General features: G+C 40.8%; 1 protein-coding gene across 1 annotated transcript in view; it reads right to left on the bottom strand.

The window, feature by feature from the left end:
• Helz (helicase with zinc finger) overlaps window positions 1–23,719 on the bottom strand; it is a 142,115-nt gene that overhangs the window by 28,475 nt on the left and 89,921 nt on the right. Inside the window, exons 19-24 of the mRNA XM_050164283.1 lie at window positions 21,136–21,319; window positions 19,084–19,312; window positions 9,542–9,746; window positions 6,344–6,395; window positions 5,460–5,650; window positions 3,506–3,713 (exon numbers count right to left, since the gene is read on the bottom strand). Coding sequence (XP_050020240.1) covers window positions 3,506–3,713; window positions 5,460–5,650; window positions 6,344–6,395; window positions 9,542–9,746; window positions 19,084–19,312; window positions 21,136–21,319 — 1,069 coding nt within the window. The remainder of the gene's footprint in view (window positions 1–3,505; window positions 3,714–5,459; window positions 5,651–6,343; window positions 6,396–9,541; window positions 9,747–19,083; window positions 19,313–21,135; window positions 21,320–23,719) is intronic.

The following is a 23,719-nucleotide window of genomic DNA, read 5'->3' as shown; positions in this document are numbered from 1 at the left end:
AAGCAAGAGTGGACTGAATCCATCAAAACTGGAACCAAAACACATCTTTACTATACGTTGTTAGCTCCAGCTGTTCTGTCACAGCGACAGGAGTTCTAGTGCAAAGATTTTGAGCAGAAGTAAGTGAGGGATTGCAGAGGAAGCAAAGTAAGGCTTTCCAATACCTTAGAGTAGAGAGGCCTATCTTCACAAGTGTGAAGCACTTTTTTCAGAAAGAATTCAGCCCAAGTTGGATATTTTTCGAGAAATGCCCTAGCAACAGCACTAGAACTCTGAAAATGAACTGTCCTATCAACACTGACTAACCACTGCACAAGGAGACAGGAGAACTGTAATATCAAGGCTAAACACCAGTGGACGGCCAGAAGACTAGACAGTACATAAGAAAAACGAAGCAAGCTAAATAATACAGCAGCAGAAACTACCAAAACCAAAAAATCCTGAAAGGAACCAATACAGGTATAGTCATGAGCTTTGAAGAACATTAAGTATCTGAATGCATGGGCAAATGGGACCACAAGAGAAGAGGACAGGGAATCAGAAAAAATATCTGCTGTCATCAAGTTTGAAACTCTCCAAACATTGTAAGAACTATATAAAAAGACCCAGAATACGCACACACCAAAAAAGCAAACGAAAACCTTCCCAAAGGTATATTATAATGAAACTACTAAGACCAGCATGAAATAAAAAAAACTTTAGATTGGAGAGAAAGCACAGTACCTTACATATATGCAAAAAATAAGGCTAATGATGGCCCACACACACTCCCTTCTGTGCTAGGATCAAAGCCAGGACCTTGAGACTGCCAGGCAAGCACTGAGCTGCACCCTAAGCCACCTTAACTCTCTTACTTTTTAAAACTGTTTAAAATGACACTTGCCTGTTTAAACAAAAACCACCAGAAATATTTTCAAGTAAACCTACATAAAAGTAACATGTGCCGGGCCATGGTGGTGTGCACCTTTAATCCCAGCACTCAGGAGTGGATCTTCATGAGTTTGAACCTAACTTGGTCTACAGAGCAAGTTCCAAGCCAGAGTGATACAGAGAAACCCTGTCTCAGAGGGGGGGGGGGGGGGGGGGGGGGGGGGGGGGGGGGGGGGGGAGGGAGGGAGGGAGGGAGGGAGGGAGGGAGGGAGGGAAAAGAAAGTGAGTGAGTGAAGTACAAAGCCATCATGCCCAGAGAGGAGGTTCTGAACTTCCATCAGTCCTTTTACTGTGCATGAGGTGTGGAATTTAAGTAGAGAGGTATGCTTCAGAGATAAAAGATACTTAGCCCCACTGCAACTAAAACACTATTAACTACACCATAACTAATAAGGCAACAAAAGCTATCAAATGGAATTATAAGTATACCCTACAAACATCAAGCTCACAGAACCCAAGATTAAAAAGAAATCCATTTCAGTGTGGAGGCTTAAACCTTTCAACCCAGCACTCAGGAGGAAGAGGCAGGCAGGTTTCTGAGTCTGAGGCCAGGCCCGGCAGGGCAGAGAGAAGAGGACTAACTGTGAACTACCTAAGAGCAGCACGCTTTGCTGCTCCTTTCAGGTGGGGCTGCAGGTAAATGTAAACGAAATATGCACCAACCACTGCACTGCAGCCCCAACCTCAGAAATGTGCCTTAAAGATACAAACAGATTAAAAGCAAAAGACCGAAAACAATGTGCACTGCTCTCTTTAGTCAAAAGAAAGCCCAAGAGCTGCACAGACATTGACCAAAGTAGACCTCAGAGCCAAGAACATCACCAAGAACAGTCATGCTGTGACACTAGTGAGTCACCAGAGAACACACTCTTGAATGTTTATCTCCTAGTAACAGACCCTAGAATTTACTGAGAAATGACAGAATATAAAGAAAACCTAGACAAGCATGGCATAGGAGATAAACCTGTCATCCCAGCTCTTAGGGGAAACATTAGGCAGAAACATTAGGAGTTCAAGGTCACCCCCAAGCTGCATAAGCAATCAAAAGCCATCCTAGCTGAGACTTGGTCTCAAAAAATAAGAAAAATACAAAAGATAGACAAATAAATTGTCTTCGGAGACTAATTTCTCTCTTCAGAGAGTGACGGAAAAGACAGGCAGAAAGCCAGCAAGGACACAGGCAGCACTCCTGACCAGCATACCCTGAGCATCCTGGGGCTTCAAGGCACACATGGAGCACTGATAAAGAAAAAATCTCAGTGAATTCAACAGAATTCATGCAATACAAAATATGCTCTTTTACCATGATGGAATTAAAAGTAAGAACCAGTAACAGAAAGCATTTTAGGGCTGGAGAGATTGCTCAGTGGTTAAGAGCACTGTCTGCTCTTCCAAAGGTCCTGAGTTCAATTCCCAGCAACCACATGGTGGCTCCAAACCATCTGTAAAGAGATCTGGCGCCCTCCTCTGGTGTGTGGGTATAAATGGAGGCAGAAAGTTGTATACATAATAAATAAATCTTTAAAAAAAATCATTAATAACCAGAAACTGAAACTCACCATTTTAAATAATGCATGGCTATAATCTTTTTGGTTTTATTTCTGAAACAGACTCTCACTACTCTATAGCTCAGGTTAGCTTGGATTTCATAATCTTCTTGCCTCATTCTTCCCAATGCTGATGTGATAGGTAAGCACCATACCCCCAGCCCATGAATCTTAAAATATTTTAAGAGAAATTAAAAAGTATTTTTAAAGTATATTGAATTAAACAAAAATGCAAAAACAACATATCAGAATCTGTGGAATGTACTAATAAGGAAGACATTATACTAAATAGTCATTTTAATCAAGCTTCTACCTAAGAAAATGTTGAAAGAAGTTAAGACCTAAAAATATAGGTATACATATACTCTGTCCATAGACCAGAGACTTAACATTGTTAAGCTCCCAATTATTCCAAAAGTGACCCAAAGACTTAATGTAATCCAAATTAAAAGCCTAGCTAGCTTTCAGGTTCTTTGTTTGCTTTTTAAAAGACAAGCTGAGGGGGCTGGAGAGATGGCTCAGCAGTTAAGAACACTGGCTGCTCAACTGGAGGACCCAGATTCAATTCCCAGCACCCACATGACAGTTCATATTACACCAATGCACATAAAGTTAAATAAATCATTAAAAACAAAAAAAGGCAAGCTGATTCTGAACTGTTTATGGAAATGCAAGAAAAGCCTACATGAGACCATTTTGGAACAGAATGAAGTGGGAGCACCTAGATACCTGTTTTCCTAAGCAGCGTGTACAAAGCTGAGGTACTCAGGCCGGCATGTCTAGCATGGACGAAAATGTACACCAATGAAAAAGAAGAGCCCAAGTATGGGGAGCTGATTTTAGCATGAGCTTCAAAGTAGCCCAGTGACAGGAGGGTATCTATAGATGATCCTGGAGCAAACAACCACAGATATGCCAAACAAAGGAAACCACCCCAATGATCAGTCCTTATCGCACAGGACACAGAAAGCTAACTCAAGGACCCACTATGAGAGTTGACACAAGACTTCTAATGGGATTCCACCCACCGTTTCGACTTTGCTCTTGTTGATCCTTCTCTACATGCTGATTCTGCGGCTGCCCTATGTTGACAGGTGGGTGATGTCCAAGGCCATAAGGGATCGGTGACCCACGTCCATGCGTATGTAACAGGTTCATATTGTAGGCCATCGCTGCTGGGTGTGTAATAATCCGAGGATCAACTGCAAACCTACCCTGGTATCCTGTCCATGGTACCTAAATTATTATAAGAAATAAATTACTCAAACTGAGTATATTTCTCAACACAAACTGATATAATGTTGTTGATTAGCAAAATACAAACAGATACATAGAGAGACAACATTTTACTCAACTACCATGTTGATATCAGTCAACAGTAACAATAGGTAGAATCACTACTAAATCCCTAGTACCCAAAAACCTGGTTCTCTAAATCTTCAGGATGTTAGGAAAAATGGATCACTGGAGGCTAGAAGGAAATGAGGACTTGAAACTGATGCTTATTCCCTAATATGTCAAAGCAATTTATACTTCTGAATCGTTTCCCCTCCATATGGATGTACACACAGATTACCATAAAAATGATTATTTTCAAGTGAAAACTGCATGGTTACGTAGTTTAATAGACTGGATCAAAGAACAGAGGCTAAGACTTCTTGACACAAAGAGTAGGTATTCTAACCTTTCATGAGTAACAGTCATTTATTTAATGCTCATTCACAGCAGGCAAAATTCAAACGGGTCATTATTTTAATTAGTGCTTTTGATTGAGTCAACTCTACCTTAGATCACCTTCACAGAGGCAGAAAGCTTGCCTATACACACGTGATCTCTCCAGGGTAACACAGATGGGATGGCAATGACAACTGCTCTCATCATTGTTATAATTGCTTGGCTCAGACTCTCAAGAAATCCTCTACACTAAAAGCTTCTCTGACCTAGGAACATGAAATGGAAATCCTAACAGAGAGACTATTTCAAGCAGACCAGGTATCATGTCACTCTGCTTGGCTGCCATGCCTGTGGCCTACCATGGCCAACAAGAGTGAGAATGCGTGCAGCACAGCAGTTTCCTCTTCAAGAACACAGGCAGGAAGGCCAGCGCTCTCTGAAAGATCATCTCTGCCTGAAATTACCTCACTTAAATCAATTGTTTCCTAGGCAAAAACTTCTAAATTTAGAAATATCTATGTTTCTACAAGTTGAACAAAAAGCACCCAACATTTCAAAAAGGAAATAAAAATGTGTTTATATATAAGATGGAAGTCCTCTAAAAATCTCTTCTTAGAATTCAGTAGTGTTCCTGAATGGCACTAATGTTACATAAAGCGTGACAAATTTAGACCCAAACTTGACTAAAGATCTCTTCTGTCTCCTTCAATAATTCCACTGTTTAGGATCAGTTCATGACTGAGAAAAAGACACATAAAAACATCATGGCCGGGCGGTGGTGACACACGCCTTTAATTCCAGTACTTGGTAGACAGAGGCAGGCGGATCTCTGTGAGTTGGAGGCCAGCCTGATCTACAGAGCTAGTTCCAGGACAGGCTCCAAAGCTACAGAGAAAACCTATCTTGAAAAACTAAAAACAAGTAAGTAAATAAATAAAATCATCACTTATACAATTCTCCTTAAGAGACAAAAAAAAAATTTTAGAAGGCTTCTGAATCAAAACACATGACTCATAGACTTCTTCATATCCTACGATAAACCAACAAGTTACATATAAGTTAGACATTTCTTTGGTCATTTCAAAACTTAGTAGTTAAACACAAGTTGCTTTAAAAGAAGCTTATGGATACTGGAACGTTAAAAGTAAATAAAAGTGTGTATTGGTATGGGTGTGGCTCAGGAGTGATTGCTGAGCATGCGAGAGACCCTTGGCTTGATGCCCAGCACTGAAAAACAAAAGTTGGCAAGACACTCACTGAGATTGCCACCACTTGATCCAGAAGAAAATACTTAAAGCATGCACTTACAGGCAAAGGCACCGACATGACTACATTCCCTCCATAGACAGCAGGTACATAAAGAATACTTGTCCCAGTGTGAGGATCTATTCTTTGAACGGGGCTTGGAGATTTTCCCAAACTTGGGTGAGGTCCAAGAGGGGGTGGAGGAGTATATGCTCTAATAGGATTGCCAATAAGTACAGAAGGATTGGGTTGAACTGTAAAACAAACCAAAAAAAAGGAGACTCAATAGATGTTCACATTGACAGAAATGCTCTAATCATCCAACAAAAAACACATTTCCCAGGTGAACCATGAAATGCCTCCACCAAAGAACAAGTATGCAGAATAAACCACATTAGGAAACAAGCGCTCCACGGTGCTCTCAAACATCAGCCACAGCTGTGCGGAGGGTACTTTCCATAACCCGCAGTGCTAACTTATGAGAAGCTGGAGGTGAGCATTCAAGACAGAGAAATATGAGAGCACAACTCGCAGCAGCAGCCTCGAGGCTAGGAGCAGGCAGCTGCTCAGAACCAAGTTCTGACTTGGTTGCAGCAGTAACATATGGAGTGAAGGCTCCCCGAGTACCACATGGTATTCAAAGTCGTCCTAATAAACTACCATGAAATGTGTATGGTATGACATTTATAGGATAGAAATACCTCGCAAAGATTTACATTGTATAAAAGGCTATGAGTGTCAGTAGCTATACTTTGATCACTTTTCAGAAATTAACATGTCACAAAGTCACTAAGACTACAAAGTTAGTATTTGTATATACCTGAGAGATGGAGGTGGAAGTGGGGGTAAAGGGAAGGGGAGAGGAAGGAAAAGATTGATAGACAGAAAGACAGAAAGCTCTTTACTGTAGCAAATTTTGTTTAAAAAAAAAAAAAGCTTCTACTCACCAATGCCATCATTCTGGAAATGGTCGCTCTGAGGATGATGAAGGCTTTTTCCCTTTAAAGACAAAAACAAATACATGATAGCCTAAGCATGTTTTAACATTAGAGAACAGACATTACAGCCTAAGCATGTTTTAACATTAGAGAACAGGGCTTCTCCTCAACATGTGCAAAATAATACAACTACCCACAATGAATATTTTAAACACCCAGGCTGTCATCAGGAATTATCCTGACTACATCAAGCTGACTTTCCTTAGCTCTATGCCCTCTCTGGCAACACTGCTGTGTCTTCAGTTTTCTGCTTCAAAACTGATGATACCTAAAATCCTTTTGGTTTTGTATCTTAAAGATTTATTTTATCAGGGCTGGAGAGATGGCTCAGTGGTTAAGAGCACTGGCTGCTCATCCAGAGGACCTGAGATCAATTCCCAGCACCTACATGGCAGCTCACAACTGTCTGTAACTCCAGTTCCAGGAGATCTGACACCCTCACACCAATGCACATAAAATAAAGTTAAACAAATTATTTCTTTAAAAAATTTATTCTATCTTACTGTGTGTGCACGCAAACACACAAGTGCGTGCATGAGCAGAGCTGTGGGTAGGTGCTTAGACAAAATGGTCAGAAGAGGATATTCCATCTCAGAGTTTGGAAGGTGCCAGGTTTATCACACATGAGCGAGGATGCGAACTCCAGTCCTCATGAATGCAGTTTCCTAACCTCTGAGTCAGCATTCTAGCCCATTTTGTTAAGACAGGGTCTCACGTACCCCAGGCTAGCCTCAAACTGGCTACGCAGCTAAAGATGACCTTGAACATCTGATCTGCCTGCAGGTGTGGTCACCATGCTCAGTTTTATGCTTACAAAGCTAGGGGTAGCTTTGTGCATGCTAGACAAGCACTCTCCCATCTGAGCTATATTTCCAGTCCCTCAAATTCTCTGTTTAATCATTTTTTCTCTTTTGGTTTGGTTTGGTTTTTGTTATCTAGCCTAGCTGGCCTAGAACCTGTGATAGAATGGATTGGCCACAAACTCACAGTGATCCTTCTGCCTCTCTGCCTCTCAAGTGCTGGAACTACAATGAAATGTGCAATCAATACAACTATTTCTATCCCATGGGAACAACCCTAAAATTGTTCTAAAACTGAAATGACAAAATATGAAAGTTGTTTTTCAAAAAGAAAAATTCGTGTTCTACTCATAGGGCAAGAACCTAACATGGTTTGATTTTTTTTTTTCCAGTGTGATTCATAGTATCTCAAAGTATTCAATTTCTCTGAAAAAAAAAAAAAAGGAAGAGAGACACTGATGATTTTGTGGGAAATTTTAGTTAATTGCTAGGCGGCAATTTGGCAATATAGATCAGAAGCATCAAACACATACAGAGACTTTAATACTGTAATTACACTTCCAGAAATTTATCCAATTGAAATAATCAGTGAGTGATCTGGACACAGATGTTCATCACAGAGTGATACATATGTGTAATAAATGCTTAAGATCCAAATACCCATCACTGGGGGCTTTATTAAATAAGCAATGACAGTCCATGTGATGCATTAGTCTGCCCTTACATGACCACCAGTCACCAATGAGACGAGGATATTGGTCCTAAAATCACAGGGATCTGGATTCTGGCAACCACTGCATCAGTATGGAAGTAGATTCTTTCCTGGGCATCTAAGAGCCCTGTCAGCTAATATCGTGGTCCCAGAGAAACAAAAGCAAGTCAATCCCAACCAAGCTGATAAATCCGTGTTCTTTTTAAGTCTCTGTGCTAACGGTAAGGTTAAGTGGCAGTGGGAAGCTGAGTCAAAGGTAGCCATAATTGAGGTTCACTCTCCTTTTAAAGTGGGTAGCTTGCTAGCTGACAAGATAGTCCTACTCTGGGTGCTTTGTGATATACTAAATAAAAAGCAAACTGGGGTTGTCACACAAAAAGAGGTATCATGTCTTTATGTCTAATACTACACGCCACGCAGCTCAAAGGACATAGCCACCCACCATATTTTGATTTAATGGGTAACTGTAAGCAGCAGATTCACTTGATTTGGGCAAAATACAGTTTAGAAGCTTATAATCAAAACAGAATGTAGCAGCCAGCTAGAGCTGACTATGTACAGAAGTTAATCCATGGGCTGGAGAGATGGCTCAGAGGTTAAGAGCATTGCCTACTCTTCCAAAGGTCCTGAGTTCAATTCCCAGCAACCACATGGTGGCTCACAACCATCTGTAATGAGGTCCAGTGCCCTCAGGTAAAAGACCTTCAAAATATTAAGTCATTCATTCCTGCTCACATTAGGTATAACAAAGCCCAACGCTAACATACTCTTTAAATTCAGATCAGTAAGTTCAATGCCATGCCTACTATAAAGAATCCAACAGACCGCAGCAAATATACACGAACCATTCACAGAGTCTGCTTTTCAGGATGCTAACTGCAAGAAAGGGTTTTTGCTTTTTTGTTTTTTTCCCCCCATGCAGTGGAGCAAACAAGCCAGAGCTGACTTTGCTCAAAATAACTACACTCAGAACTGAAAATGGCCTTGACCTCCCTACACCCCTCAGCTCTGCCCCCTCCAAACAAGTTGTTTTCAGACTACAGAACCATTTCATCTTCAAGAATCCAGCAAGTTGTCTCAACTCTGTCAAATGCCACTTAAAAGATTAGAACAATTTTCTTATTCAAACATAATTTCAGAACGTAATTTCTGTACCTAGCAGCTTGTTATGGACATGCTTTTAAACGTCTCATTGGGGCTGGCAAGATGGCTCAGCAAGTGAAGGAATTTGCTGAAAGAACTGACTCCATCAAGTTACCCTCTGACTGCCTCATCTATGCATGGGACGGACACACACACACAAACACACACAAATACACACACTCTAAGCAAATCAAATTAATAAGTGTTTTCAGATTTTTTAAATCAAAATAAAATGTGTAGTAACCCTTTAAGCTGTGTTTTTATTCCCATGTTATCTGCCAGCCTCAAGTCTATCAGCAGGGAGTGCTGGGAGGTTAAAGGAAGGGTGCCAGAACTCTTCAGCTATCGCACTATTTCCGAGGATGACTACAACATTAAGCATGGCTCCCCACCATGCTGTGTTCTCATTTGTTCACCCAAATCTTGGGAACGTTCCTTGCAAATATAAACATTACCTGCAGCCCAACAAGCCAGTGTACAGCAGGGCTTTACCTTGGGTGGTGACTGCTGCTGTTTGCTGCTGTTTCCTGAGTGCTGCAGTCGTAAAGCCCGAGGGATAAATTCAGGAGCCAGTGGATTCAATACATATGTCTTCTTGAGTTCTAAAGCCTCTAGCTGGGCCTTGATCTGTTCAAATGTGATCCCGTGTAGACTATGATTTTCATGACACAGGGCAATAAATCTCTCCCAAAACTTCCTGCAGAAAAGATTCAGAAATTTGGGTTACAAATGCCCGTGTGTGAATAGAAGTAACTAAAGATGATTTCAAATTCTGCCCACCTCAAGTGCTTAAGGTTAATATTCATATGAGTATGACATAGACTCTTTCTAGCAAGTGACAAATCTTATGTTTGATGCGCACACTGTAGTCAGTCGAGGAGCATGGTATATACAAAACACGAAAACAAAAAACTTGACTCCTCCACCCTATTATAGAAATGTGTTTGTGAGCCATATAATAAGGTTTTCAAGAATCTATAGAAAATCTGTACTTCTAGTCCTATACACACATGTACACATGTACCGTGTACTTCTAGTGAAACATGTAAATATACACATCTATGAACATTTATGCTCTGTACATTTGGCCAATACCACAATGTATATATAAAACAGTGGACAATGTCATGGCTGTCCTAGTCTGTGTGGATATCTACTATGATAGTCATTTGATGAGGCTATCGCTCAAAATTGCCTTTCTCAGAACTCATCAATAAGTAATGAGTGATTGTATCTATATACTATATATATAGAGAATACAAACGTATATGCTTATTAGTATAATTGTAAAGAATTTTGTGTGGGACTAGGGAGATGGCTCAGTTGGCAAAACACTTGCTGTAAAGCATGAAGACTTGAGTTCTGAAAGACAATACCCACACAAAAAGGTTAGGGTATAGTACCTATACCCCAAAAGGATTCCACTGAAGCCCCACGTTCAGTGAGAGGTTCCCATCTCAAGGAAATAAGATGGAATAAATAGAAGAGCACTTGACCCAACTTTCGTTTCTATCACCCACATCAGCTGGCACAAGAGCTTGCAACTCCAGCTCCTGGCGACCTGTCTTTTGGCCTCTATGGACACCCACACACATGTGGCCCAAATATACAGACACAAAAATAGAAAGAGATCTAAAATAATAGAGTGGAGAGTAAGGAAGATGCTCTGACGTCCACTTCCACAGATATGCTTACATATGGAAATGCATATACAATGCACTCACTCTCACACACACATGCACACACTCAGACACAAACATACACAGCACAAAAGAACCTAGATATGCTAGGTTACGTAAAACGATTCAGTCAGAACATAAACTGGAGCCATGAAGGAGATAATCCACATGAGGATTCTCGAAAATAATCAGCTACTCATATAGTTTTCTCTTAGAGATACTTGTCATAACCACAACTTAGAATATTGACCAAGTAGTAAGAGCTAAATAAATTACAGAAAATACAAGGAAGGAACTGAAAAAATTGCAATGTCCACTATTCAAATCTGTAAATACTTATCAAATCTGTAAATACAGAAAAGAAAAAATACATTAAAAACAGATATTTACATTATTATTCATATCAATAGCAAAATTATAGTTATGAAGTAGCAACAAAAATAATATTGTGATTGGGGGTCACCACAACACAAGGAACTGTTACTAAAGGGACTAACACATACACACACACACATGCCATGAGACCCATGACTTCATATGCTAACTTAAAGAAGAAAAGGAAAATATACAAAAGTGAGAAATACTCCTGGGTGCTAAACATAAAATAAACAAATCTATAACATACAAAACAAAAACAAAAAGGCACACTGGTCACAGTTGTATGCTATTAAAGGTTTGGGAATGAATCTCCAAACGTGAAATAAATATTACCAAAAGCAACATGAAGAAAGTTTAACATGATTGACTATTAGTATAAAAACGTGGACCTATGAGGTTAGAATAATAGATTATGCCGTTGAAGACATGTGATATGGTTTCTTCCCCAGTTAGCATCCCAACGACCAGATGGACATTAAGTAATCAAGAAGGCATCAGGGATAAGTTTATGATAAAAAGTTAACGCATGAGCAGGTATGGGTGACGACAGTTTTAAATGCAATTAATTCTGAACTGTGTTTCTTTACAGCTGTGTTTTACCATCATATTTGTGGATGCATGTGGTTAAGTACAGGCACATGTAGCTGTGTGTATATGGAGATCAGAAGACAACCCCAATTAGTTCTCTTTCTATCATGAGTTCTGATGGTCAAAGTAAGGTTGTCAAGCTTGCACACCAAATGCTTTTACTTGCTAAGCACCATGCTGGGCCTTTAGTCTTATTTTTTAAAGATGAGTTTAAGAGATAGGTCTAGGCAAATAATCCAAAGTATAAAGAAAAGGGAAAGTAAGACATCCACACTTGGGGACTTCTGAGCATGTCACACGGGCTAGGAAGATAATCATTTGGTTACAGGAACTATGTTCTGCTAGAAATGCACACCGAAAAGTTATCCTTCATTTTTTGTTTTAAGAACAAAATGTAAAATGATTTAAATACATATAGCCCACTTGGTAGAACTGTTCAGAAATAATTAGAAGGTATCCCAATGCAAATGAGTATTGATATTCCAAAGGCCCTGCCTCCTGCTGTGAATCAAGATGTAAGTTCCCCACTACTGTTCCAATGCCATGCTTGCGTACAGCCAGACTTCCCACCATGATATTCATGAACTCTACTCCTCTGGAGCTGTGAAACCCAAATTAATTCTTTATAAGCTGTCTTGGTTATGGTTGACTTAGCACAGCAATAGAAAAGTAGCTAAGACAGAATCTTCCTAAATGAATCAAGTTTGCGCATATGTTTATGTGCTTGAGTGTACATGTGTGGTGTGTAGTGTGTGTGCATGTATGTCCAAGTCCCTGTATACATGTGGAGGCCAGAGAAGGACTCTGGAAGACCTCCTCTACCATTCTCCACCTAAAAAATAAATAGAATTCTTTGTTGTAATGATAGAAGAAAACCTAAGAAAGGATTATCTCCAATACAGTAGTATGATCTAAAACTCCATAGACCTTTTTTAAAAAAAAAAAAAAGATTTTTTTATTTATTGTATACACAGTATTCAGCCTCCTTGCATGCCTGCAGGCCAGAAGAGGCCACCAGATCTCATTACAGATGGTTGTGAGCCACCATGTGGTTGCTGGGAATTGAACTCAGGACCTCCTTAAGATCAGTCAGTGCTCTTAACCTCTGAGCCATCTCTCCAGCCCCCCTCCATAGACCTTTTACAACATTCAAATACCAACACAGCTCCACTATACAATATTCAAAAGAAAAAATTTCAGGTCTGATTGATAAAGCATCAGTTTCATAGCTTGGCATTTCAATTTGTGTTGTACTTCAAGACAAAATACAAGGAATTTATTTACTTCAGACAGGCTCTACCTATCCCTAGCTAGCCTGGAACTTACTATGTTGACCAAATTTGCCTGGGACTCAGAGATGTGAGTACTGAGATTAAAGGTGTGGGTTACCACATCCATCTCATGATTTGTGTGTGTGTGTGTATGTGTGTGTGTGTGCACGCGCGCATGCCACATGTGTTCAAATGCCCAGAGAGGCCAGAAGAGATGATGGATCCCCTAGAGCTGAAGTTATAGGAAGTTATGGGCTGCCTGACATGGGTGCTGGGAGCTGAACTCTGGTCCCCTGGAAGAGCAGCAAGCACTCTTAACCACTGAGCCATCTCCCCAGACCCAGTGGATTCTTTGTTATTCTGCCTGGCTTAATCTGTAATATCAGCTCCACTTTACATAGTTTCACTTCCAGTTTAAACAGTGCGATGTTCTTAGAATATGCTATTTTAAGATGTCTTGATAATTTTATTAGTTTGTAGGTATGGGTGTTTTGCCTACATATATATCTGTTCTGGGTGCCCACAGAAGCCAGAAGGGGCATCAGATCCCCTGGGACTGGTGTTACAGACAGCTGTGAGCTGCCACATGGGTGCTGGGAATCAAACGCAGGCCCTCTAGAAGAGCAGCTGGTGCTTTTATCCGATGAGCCACCTCTCCAGCCCCTTAAGCTACCTTCTTAAATTTCACATCCCATACCCATATGGACCTCAGCTTTGAGTAGGAGCTGAAACAACACTGAATTAAGCAAAAATGTCAAAGAACCTCACATTTCATGGAAAATGGTTCATTAACCCCAGAGATCATAATCAAATAATCTTTCAGCTATAGGATGTTTTTCATCTTTTTTTTGGGGGGGGGTGTCTTTTTGCTATTACTGCTGTAGTTGTTTAAGACAGTGTCTCACTCTCTAGCCCAAGCTGGCCTGGAACTCACAACAATCTTACTGCCTCAACCTTCTAATTGCTAAGATTACAGGCAGAAGCCACCACACCTGGCTTAAAGAACACCATGTCAGAAGCATTCGAAACACTATAAATAAATCGAGTTTCAAAAGATGGAATTTATATTCCAGACCTGACTTATCTTCAGGTCCCATGGACAGAGCAAAAGGCCCTGGTTCTGTCCCAGTAGCTGCAATGTGCAGTGACTTCTGGAACGTTTCTCTTTTGTACTGGCTTCCCCGTGCACAGAACAAACACTATGACTATCATTCCTCATCATGTTTCTCAAGCTTCTCACTTCTAAACTTTCAGAGAAAAACACAGCGAATGGAGGTGCTGGAGAGCCACCCAGGTTCTCGTACAGCTCAGGTAAGTAAGTGTGTACTACTTCCTACAAAGTAAGTCCTGGCTTTTTAGTGGGAGCACATTCTATGACGTGTATGTCGAAGCCAGAGGACTTTGTGACACTGGCTCTCCCCTTTACATGAGTCTCTAGGCTTATATGGCAAAGGCCTTTACTACTGAGCTATCTTGCCTGTTCTCAAAATTCTTAGTTTTAAAGCTAAAAGTATTTTGAGTTTTCTTCTCCATAAAAGCTCTTTAAAATAAAGTATTACACTTTGACTGTGTATGAGTGCGGGCCATGGCATATGAGTGGAGGTCAAAGGACAACTTGTGGGGTCAGCTCTTTCCTTCGCCCATCAGGCATTTCCAACACAGGAAGTAGAAGCGCATGTGAGAATTTCAACCGTACTCTGGGGATGAGAACTCACCACTGTAGGTAAAGGCTTCACCATTCTTGGCAGTCTCCCTACTATGGCAATCTCTTATTACGCTGACCATTTTTTAAAGAGAAATGTTAGCTAGAAAGCCACTTACGTCTATGCACTGCTACTTAATTTCCTGGATCTGAGAAGACATATGCTACGTTTTGTGTATGTGAGTGAGGGCAAAGGAATGGAGGTCAGAGGTCAACGGCAGGAGTAGTCAACCTTGCTTTGCTGTTGTTTTTTAAGACAGGGTCTCTCTCACTGGCCAGCATCTGGAGCACCTGGATTTATTTGGGGTTTGGGGGAGGCCTGGAAATTGGACTCAGGTCCTCATGCCTCTGTGGCAAGCACCTTCCTGGCTGAGACAACCTCTCCAGCTGAACATGACTTGTAATAAGTAAAGGAAGCACGAACCAAACTAAATATGCTTTGGACTTTGTGTTAGCTTTGGTTCTACAATCACTGGTAAAACCTGAAAAGTCATGTGAACACACACACACACCAAGATACACATAGAGAAACAGAAACACACATACATGCACACAAACTCACACAAGTCCAAAACTCATACATGTGTGCACACATAAATACACCAAATAAGTATTCCCTCGCTGTCCTTGGGTCACAGTCTACATGTGCATTAAATATGTTGCTATTTACCAAGTTAATGAAATGTGTTAATGATGGAATCCAGTTGTAAGAAAGAATTCCTCCAAGGCTGGGATGTGGAACAACGTCACCATTGTGTTACCACCCTGCCACTTGGCACAGATTTGTCATGTGCAAAACATGTCATTTCTTCATGGGCAAGGTGGATGTCTGAGAAGGGCCCGAGTTCTGAAGTCATTTCTGACACTGTTTTCATGAACCACATGAAGCCTTGAGTAGTTTTACTTAAACTCACTCCATCAGGCTGCCCATTCAAAATGAAAGGAAAGTGGCTTGCTGTTCGGTTGTTGGTTGGTTTGACTAAATGGGGCAATGTGTGCAGAGTACACAAGGCAGCACCTGACAGAGGTGGCGGACAAGAGCAGCTGCTGGATTAATATTTGCTAGTGGGGAGGAAGAAGTTCGTTGTATCTATTTCAGTCTAATGGACAAATTCTGTTCAAAATAACAACAACAAAAACAATAGATCAAGCTGGTGTAATACACAGGAATCCTTTCCTGAAAACCAGTAACACCTGAGACAAGCATGTTACTTTCTAATAAACAGCACGCAAAGTGGGAGGGTGCTGAAGAGGTCAAACTACACAGAATCCACTTCTCCATTCTCACAGGATTAGGGAGTCACAGCACATCCCCTGGACTTGGCCTGTAATGTTAGCTGTATTAGTTGGTTGGCAAAGTTATTATTACTGATATTTTTACTACCAACTCTTGAGCTGGAACCATGAATTAAACTATCCAAATGAAAGAGGCAATCAACATTCTCACCGTGTAATCTCTCCCTCTACTGAACACTGTATTACTCCCCTGCAAACAGCTGGCTTAGCACATGAATTATTTGCAGTCCTTGGTAACCGAGATTCAGTTCAAAATGAGCCATCAGTAGACTCAGCCTAAAGTTAAAAATTAGCCCTGTGCAACTTGACAGCAGGCCCCAGGAAGAATTCTTTATCAATCTGCTTGGAGAAAGTGACAGTTCATATCAGATAAAGACTAAAACTACCAATTCTGTGCTGTTCAGTGTGGCCACAGAAAATGTAATACAGCTTCTTCAACAACATTCAGGCTGCTAAATACTCAGAATTACTTACTAGGAGAGCCCACAGTAATGTGGTTCCATGCTACTCTGCCATTCATCCCCCTAAGAGTACAGAACGGTTTGCATACACATCCTCCCATTCTATATTATTTAATCATAAACACAAATGGCAAGAGACTGCAACATTCTAACCAACACGCTTTGGATAGACAGTTGAGGAACTAAAGCAAAATTCTCAGGATATGAATAAAATCAGGAGACTCATTCATATTCTTGGCCTTGACTGGTGAGATGGCTTAGTCAGTCAAAGTGCTGGCTATGTCAACATGATAATCCAAGTGGAATCCCTGGAGCTCATGTAAAGGTGGAAGGGGAGACCAAACTACACAGTTACCTGTGGACATCTGTACATGTGCTGTAGTATTAAAGCCCACACATATATCATACATTCCTTTATCCAGATTTTGTCATTAATGATTATAAACAAATGACAAATTTTTAGACATAAAAGTGATGTCATGTGACCACAGAACTGCTCATAGGTGAGCTATGAAACCTATGAGCTTTACTTTTAAAAAGATAAGGTTGGCTGGGCAGTGGTGGCGCACACCTTTAATCTCGGCACTCCGGAGGCAAAGGCAGGCGGATCTCTGTGAGTTCGAGGCCAGCCAGGTCTACAAGAGCTAGTTCCAGGACAGGCTCTAAAACTACAGCAAAACCCTAAAAAACAAAGCAAAAAAAAAAAAAAAAAAAAAAAAGTGGATTCTTTTGTTAGCAGCTTTCCCCTATAGAAGATTCTACTAATTTGGAGCTGAATGAATGACTCGGGGCTAAGGATGGTTCAGTATGGAGGTCCAGGCCTGTAATCCCAGTGCTGAGGAGTGGGGGCGAGAGGACAAAGGTGGAGTTGGGCAGGCAGGGTCCTAACCAGTCAGACTAGCAAACTGGTGAGCTCCAGGTTCAATGAGAGATTCCTATCTCAAGCATAGGTGCAGAGGCTGCAGTCACAGCTCAGTGGCTAAGAGCACTTGCTGGGCAGTGATGGTGGTGCATGTCTTTAATCCCAGCACTCAGGAGGCAGAGGCAGAGTGAGTTCCAAGACAGCCTATTACACAGAGACACCCTGCCTCGAAAAAACCAAACCAAACCAAACAAAAAACACTCGCTGTTCTCCCAAAGGATATGAGTGTGGTTCCCAGCACCCGTGTCAGGTGACTCATAACCACCTGTAACTCCAGACACCTGCCCTCACAGGCAAATACCCATACACAAATATACACATATGCATAATTTAAAATAAAAATGAATTATAAGATAGACTACAAGAAAGAAAAAAAAAGTGCCAGGGCAGCTTAGTGACTGCCTGACTTCTTTTTACCATTCTGAATTTATAGGCAGGTTTTGTCACACCTATAAAATGCAATTAGCCTTCCAGCATATTTCTCTCTTTTTCATAACAGAATATTATAAATTTCTTTCAAAATTATTTTTTAGCAGTTTTTCAATGCTGCAAAAGTTGAATCTTACAGTCCTGGCTTCATACAGTTTACATTCTTAACTGGTCAAGATCACAACTGTACAGAAAATGTCTAGATGGTATTTCAGCTATATTTTAGTAGAACCATTGTTCTTACTTATAGCATAATGAATAATAAAATTACCCTAAAACAAGTTATGGTCACTTACTTCTATTCCCTTAATTTTAAGGTATCTTAATTTTAACCAGACATGAAAATTATTTAAATTAAGAAGCCCTGCAAAGGACATGACTGTGCATACCTTTAATCCTAGCACTCAAGAAGCAGAAGGAGAAGGATCTCTGTGAGTTCTAGGCCAGCCTGACCTACAGAGCAAGTTCCAGGACAGTCAGGGATACACAGAGAAACTCTGTCTTGATACAAATGAACAAACAAACAAAAGCCTTAAAAGAAAATGACTACAAAATTCATCAAAACTTGGAACTGAGTTTTATTAGACTATATTATAAACATGTATTAAATTGTAAAAAATAAATTTAATAATAAAATTAAGTTTTTAAGAAATGAAAACAATGAAGCAAGGAGAAGACAAAAGGCAGTAGACAGTAAAAAATTTAAACTTGTCCAAAGATACACACACACACATACCCCACCTCAGGGTTCTGGCACCAGCTGGCCCCTCTTCCTACAGCACTTCAGCTGCTGGTATGCAAAGCTCACCCTGGCACTTCCAAAGTCATCTGAGTCAGCTTGGTGGGGAGGCTCCTCTGACCACATCCTTTCTGGTCCCAAACCACTTTATCTCACCTGTCACTCCTAAAAGCTCCCCATGCTCTCATTTTTTGTATTAATTTATTTAGTAAATACTATGCAATGATCTTATTTAGTTTGTTGTCAGCCCTCATTTCCTACCAAATAAAGTGTAAGCACCACAGAGACAGATGTGTCTTTGCTCACCGACTGTCTTCAGCTAGAGGAGTGCAGAGAACACAGACATGGGGAGTATCTGCTGGCTACTGGCTGACTGAATCTACAGTTACACATATACCATGAACAGGCACTAAATAAAATATCTCTCACTAATACTGGGTGTCAGGTAACATTATCAGTAAGCCTAATTTTAATTCACCATGAAGCCATACAGATAAATACATGCATAAGGGTGCAAATTCCTCCATATTTCCCATTTTGAGTCTCTCAGTTCAGTAACACAGACTTACCTACACCTTCCGACAGAGCACAGAGCAATTGGGTCTCCCACCACAGCAACCAAGGACTGTGCTCTTGTGATGGCAGTATTGAGAAGTTTGTAGTTAGATAAAAAACCATAATCTAAGTCCTCAGTGGAATCTTCCAGAAGTTGCTCTTTCTTTTTAATTGGCGTCTGCTTATGCTTGCAAGTGTGGCGTGTACGCACTGTGCTAAGAAACAGAACTCTGAATTGCTTTCCTACAAAAAATTGGAAAAAAAGGCGAGATCATCACCGAATCTCTGACAGAATAAATCCCACATCTTTAAAGTCATGATTGCTGAAGCACAAGTGCTGGCGAGACGTGAGGACTCCCAACCTGCGCACAGCTGTGAGACGTGCGGCTGCTCTGGAAAATGACAGAGTGCCCATCTGATCCAGCAAGACCACCTCAGAGAAAACCCCCACCCTGCAAGCAAGGTCTCCATGAGAACTTTGCACCCATGCTCACTGAAGCCTTGCTCACGATGCCAAAAAGTGTGACCCAGTGTCCACAAACACACTGGTGTAATTACACACAGTAAGTTACTTGGCTGACACATGCTACAACATGAATGAACCTCAGAGGCACTGTGTTAAGTGAACTAAACCTACTCACAGAAGGACAGCTACAATGTGAGCTTTTTAAAGCCCTAAATTAGAGGACAGCTGTGAGATCTAAAGTACGCCTGCCCCAAGCCCTGTGAGCAAGAGCTATTCAAGCTGCACTATCTTAGTCTGATTAGATGAGGCCGTAAAGTAGGGAAATTCAGAGAGAGAAGGGAGAACAGAATAGTGCTGGCTGAGGACTGGAGAAGAATGGGAAGTCTTAATGGGCGCAGGGCCTCAGTTTGGGAAGACAGACAGCTCTAGTGATGGGTGGTGGTGATAGCTGTGGTGATATACCACAGGAATGAAGGTACCGCTTGCCACTGAACTGCTCTCATGAAAATGCTCAAAATGCTTAAGTTTTTTATTGGTATTTTACCACACCAAAAAAGTTATTATGATAATTGTTTTGCTTTTAAAAACAGAATCTTGCTAAATTGTCAAGGTTGGCCCTAAATCCACTGTGTAGTCCAGGCTGCTGTGAAACTCCTGATGATCCGTCTGTCTCAGCCTTTTGAATGCTCAGATCACAGGTATGTACCACCACCCTAGCTTAATGTTTTCTCCTAATCATTACTGCTGAGACCAATCTTTGAGATTATCTAGCCAAACATCCACCCTACACAAGAAGCTTCTTCCTGGAAGCAGGGCCATTTACTCTCCTACCAGACAGGACAGACAAGGCTGATGTCACAAAGAAGCCTGATGGAGTTAGGGATCCAAGCATTTGACAACGGTGCTAATATCAGGTTCAGTTTTCTCTTCTCTAGCCCTTCATCTTCATCTGCTCCTCATTCATGTGGACACAGAATAGAGCATCAGTTGACCTACATTTACCCTGTGAGCATTTGTGTTCATTACTGAAATACCCAATTGAGTGTGCCATGAATGGGGGTAGAAGGGAGCCCTTGCTCCCCATGATCCAGACACTGGATGACCCTTCCTGTCGCATCATGTACATCTCTGGGGCTTTTCTAGTGCTCACTTTATCACACTGCTTCATGTATTTAAAGGCACAAAGTTTATAATAACTCATTTCATGAATAGTAAAAACACACTTGCTGGCTTAAGGAGGTCTACAGATAAAATATTTCAAATTAGTTCCCAAATACAGTACAACAGAATGTATTATGTTGTATATTGTTATATCGTAGATATCTGTGACATCATATAACTGTAGTGATAGAAAATTCAATTTGTTATTACTATTTTTATTTGGTATTGCAATTTTAATAAACATGCAAATTTAGTATTAAAGAGTTTGGCAGGAAATCAATATATCATTGCTGGCCCAAAAGAGTAAGGAAATTTCTTTTCTTTCTTTCTTTATATCATAGTTCTTAAAGGTCTAAGATTATTTAATAGAATTAAAAATTCCAATCTGGACACACTTTAAGACATTTGAATAATGTGGTTCATTACAGTTAACACTTACCTTGAACATTTAGCACCCTTTCTACATTCACATCAGATAGTCTCTTTTTCCGAAGTTCAGCACGTATCCTAAACACCTGATCAGCATATGGAGTCACCACACCAATACTGCCGTCATCTAACTTCCCCCATGCTACTGGCCACTTCCTTCTTAGCTCCTCTACACGTTCCACGACTTCAAATACCTTTAAACAAACATACTTGTTAAAATTACCACTGGGGTTTGAGCAAAGAATATGGTAACTGAAGCAGACTATTACATGGCTGCATTTTAGCAAATGCCATTTAGAAACCAATCCACTAAAGAGAATAGAGCATTCCTGACACAAACATAGTAAGAAAGGTAACATTGCATTCACATTTCAAACAGTAAAATCCTGATGTGAGATTCCCCCCAGTATGCTGTGAATACTGTTGGTTATTAAGTTCTTTTGGGCCTATAATAGGGTAGAGCAGAGCTGGGCAGGGAAAACTAAACTGAATGCTGGGAGAAAGGAAGCAGAATCAGGGAGAAGCCATAAAGCCACCGCTGAAGACAGACGTGCTGAAACTTTGCTGGTAGGCCATGACCTCATGGTGATGAACAGATTAATGAAGATGGGTTAAATTAAGATGTAAGAGTTAGCAAATAAGAAGCTAGAGCTAATGGGCCAAGCAGTGATTTAATTAATACTGTTTCTGTGTGATTATTTCGGTAGTATGGAGCCGGGAAATGAACAAGATGCCTCCTTACAACAAAATCCTATAATATTGTGACTAGGAAACATTGAAAACAAGAAAATGTGCTGAGCAAGTGGCTATATTTTCCACATGTCCCATTCTTAAAGTAAAGAGCTGGAGTGTCACAGAAAAACAGGGTAGAATCAAGAATGTAGGGAAAGCAGGGAAGCAAGTCCACACCACTCTGGTGCTTCTCAGTCTACTCTAGAGCAAGCCAAGAAACTACCCAACCAACCAGAAGATTCCACTGAGTCCCAGGAGGACAAGACCTGGTACTGTCCCCGTTGTGACCTACTGATACAACTAAGTAGGGCATTTCCAACAGTTGTTATGTGACACAAACCTCAGCTGGGATTAAGACAAATTTCAAAGAAACTTTCAGAATCTGCTCCCTACTGTGGTACAAGTTCAGCAAAGCCATCACATGAAATTTTCTATAGATTTTATACAGCAAGTTGCTGGGCCCCTACTTGCCAGGTTATATAGGGTTTTTAGTATAGTTTGTCTACATTATCTCAATGAATTGATCAAAAAATAGATTATTACTTAGAAAATAATCATATCTGTCTATCTACCTACCTATATACTTATCTACTTACCTACTATCTGTCTGTCTATCTATCTGGCAAGTATCTTTCATTCTTTCTTCCCATTTATCCTTCTATCTATCCATCCATCCACCCATCTTTCTTTCCTTCCTTTCTCCCTTCCTTCCTCCCTCCCTCCCTCCCTCCCTCCCTCCCTCCCTCCCTCCCTTCCTTCCTTCCTTCCTTCCTTCCTTCCTTCCACATGTCCATCTGTCTATTTGGCAAGGTCAATCCAAAATCAGGCAATACTCTAATGTCATATAGCTGAAGTAGAAATTTTAAATGACGTCTTTTAACTATATTTATTCAGTATTTACTAACAATTTTTATTTGAAGTTACAATGTCTACTGCAATAAGGAATATGAGAAGCATGGCTTTGCCTGTATGGACAGATATGGGGTAAATGAAACACAGAAGATGTTCTGTTGTAAAACCCCAACAGTCTCTACCATGAAGCAACAACCTAACCACTGCCCCACCCTATCCCTCTGTTCCTACATTCTAAGTAGGATAAAATGGTAACAAAATGAAAACTGCCTCCCAATAGAACTGTTATAGCCTAGCCAAACTCAGCAAAGACCCTAGAGATTGATCCAAGAGCTTACAAGCAAGAGGGAAACATCTATTTAATGAAATCTGCAGCCCCTCAGTAAGAAGAAGGCGAGGCTGGGCAACCACACTGGGGACTGCTTCCAGAACTGCTTCAGCAGCCAATTTCCATCTCCCTCCAATCCGTATGTTGAAGAAGCTATTACAGGAGGCTTCAGTAACTGGTAAACACTGATGGACTCTATTTTCCACAGTTCCCTACTGCAAAAGGACTGTACTGAGCAGGTGGCGGCAGCTGGGTAGACCTGAACCCCTGTCCCTATCTCCTACAGCACAGGGAGGTCTGAAGAAGACAGCAGGGGAAGAGTGCGGTCCTTCCCAGGACAAACCCTGTCCTTTGCACACTTGGTGGCCAGTGAGCATCAGTGGATCCCAACTTCCCTTGGTCTAAAAGCAGAAGATTCCTCCTGGAGGCTGGGGAGATGGTTCAGCAGCTAACGGTACTTTCTAGTCTTCCAGAACACCCAAGTTTGTTTCCAAGCACCAATCCTGGGTGGCTGACAGACACTTAATAAATAAAATTTTTAAAAGTAAGCTCAGAAAGTGGCAACACTGCCAAAAAAAAAAAAAACAGCAACTTCAGTTGGATCACAATTCATGCCCCAAAGAACTAAAACTAAGATAACTGACATGAAAAAAGATACTAGCAGGATTCAACAGGTCTGTGC

This window comes from Alexandromys fortis, unplaced genomic scaffold, assembly GCF_014885135.2.
Source record: "Alexandromys fortis isolate MF-2015 unplaced genomic scaffold, M_Fortis_MF-2015_v1.1 scaffold_156, whole genome shotgun sequence".
NCBI classification, from domain to species: domain Eukaryota; kingdom Metazoa; phylum Chordata; class Mammalia; order Rodentia; family Cricetidae; genus Alexandromys; species Alexandromys fortis.
The sequence above is the reverse complement of the archived record's forward strand: the minus strand, read 5'-3'. Positions and strand labels throughout refer to the sequence as shown.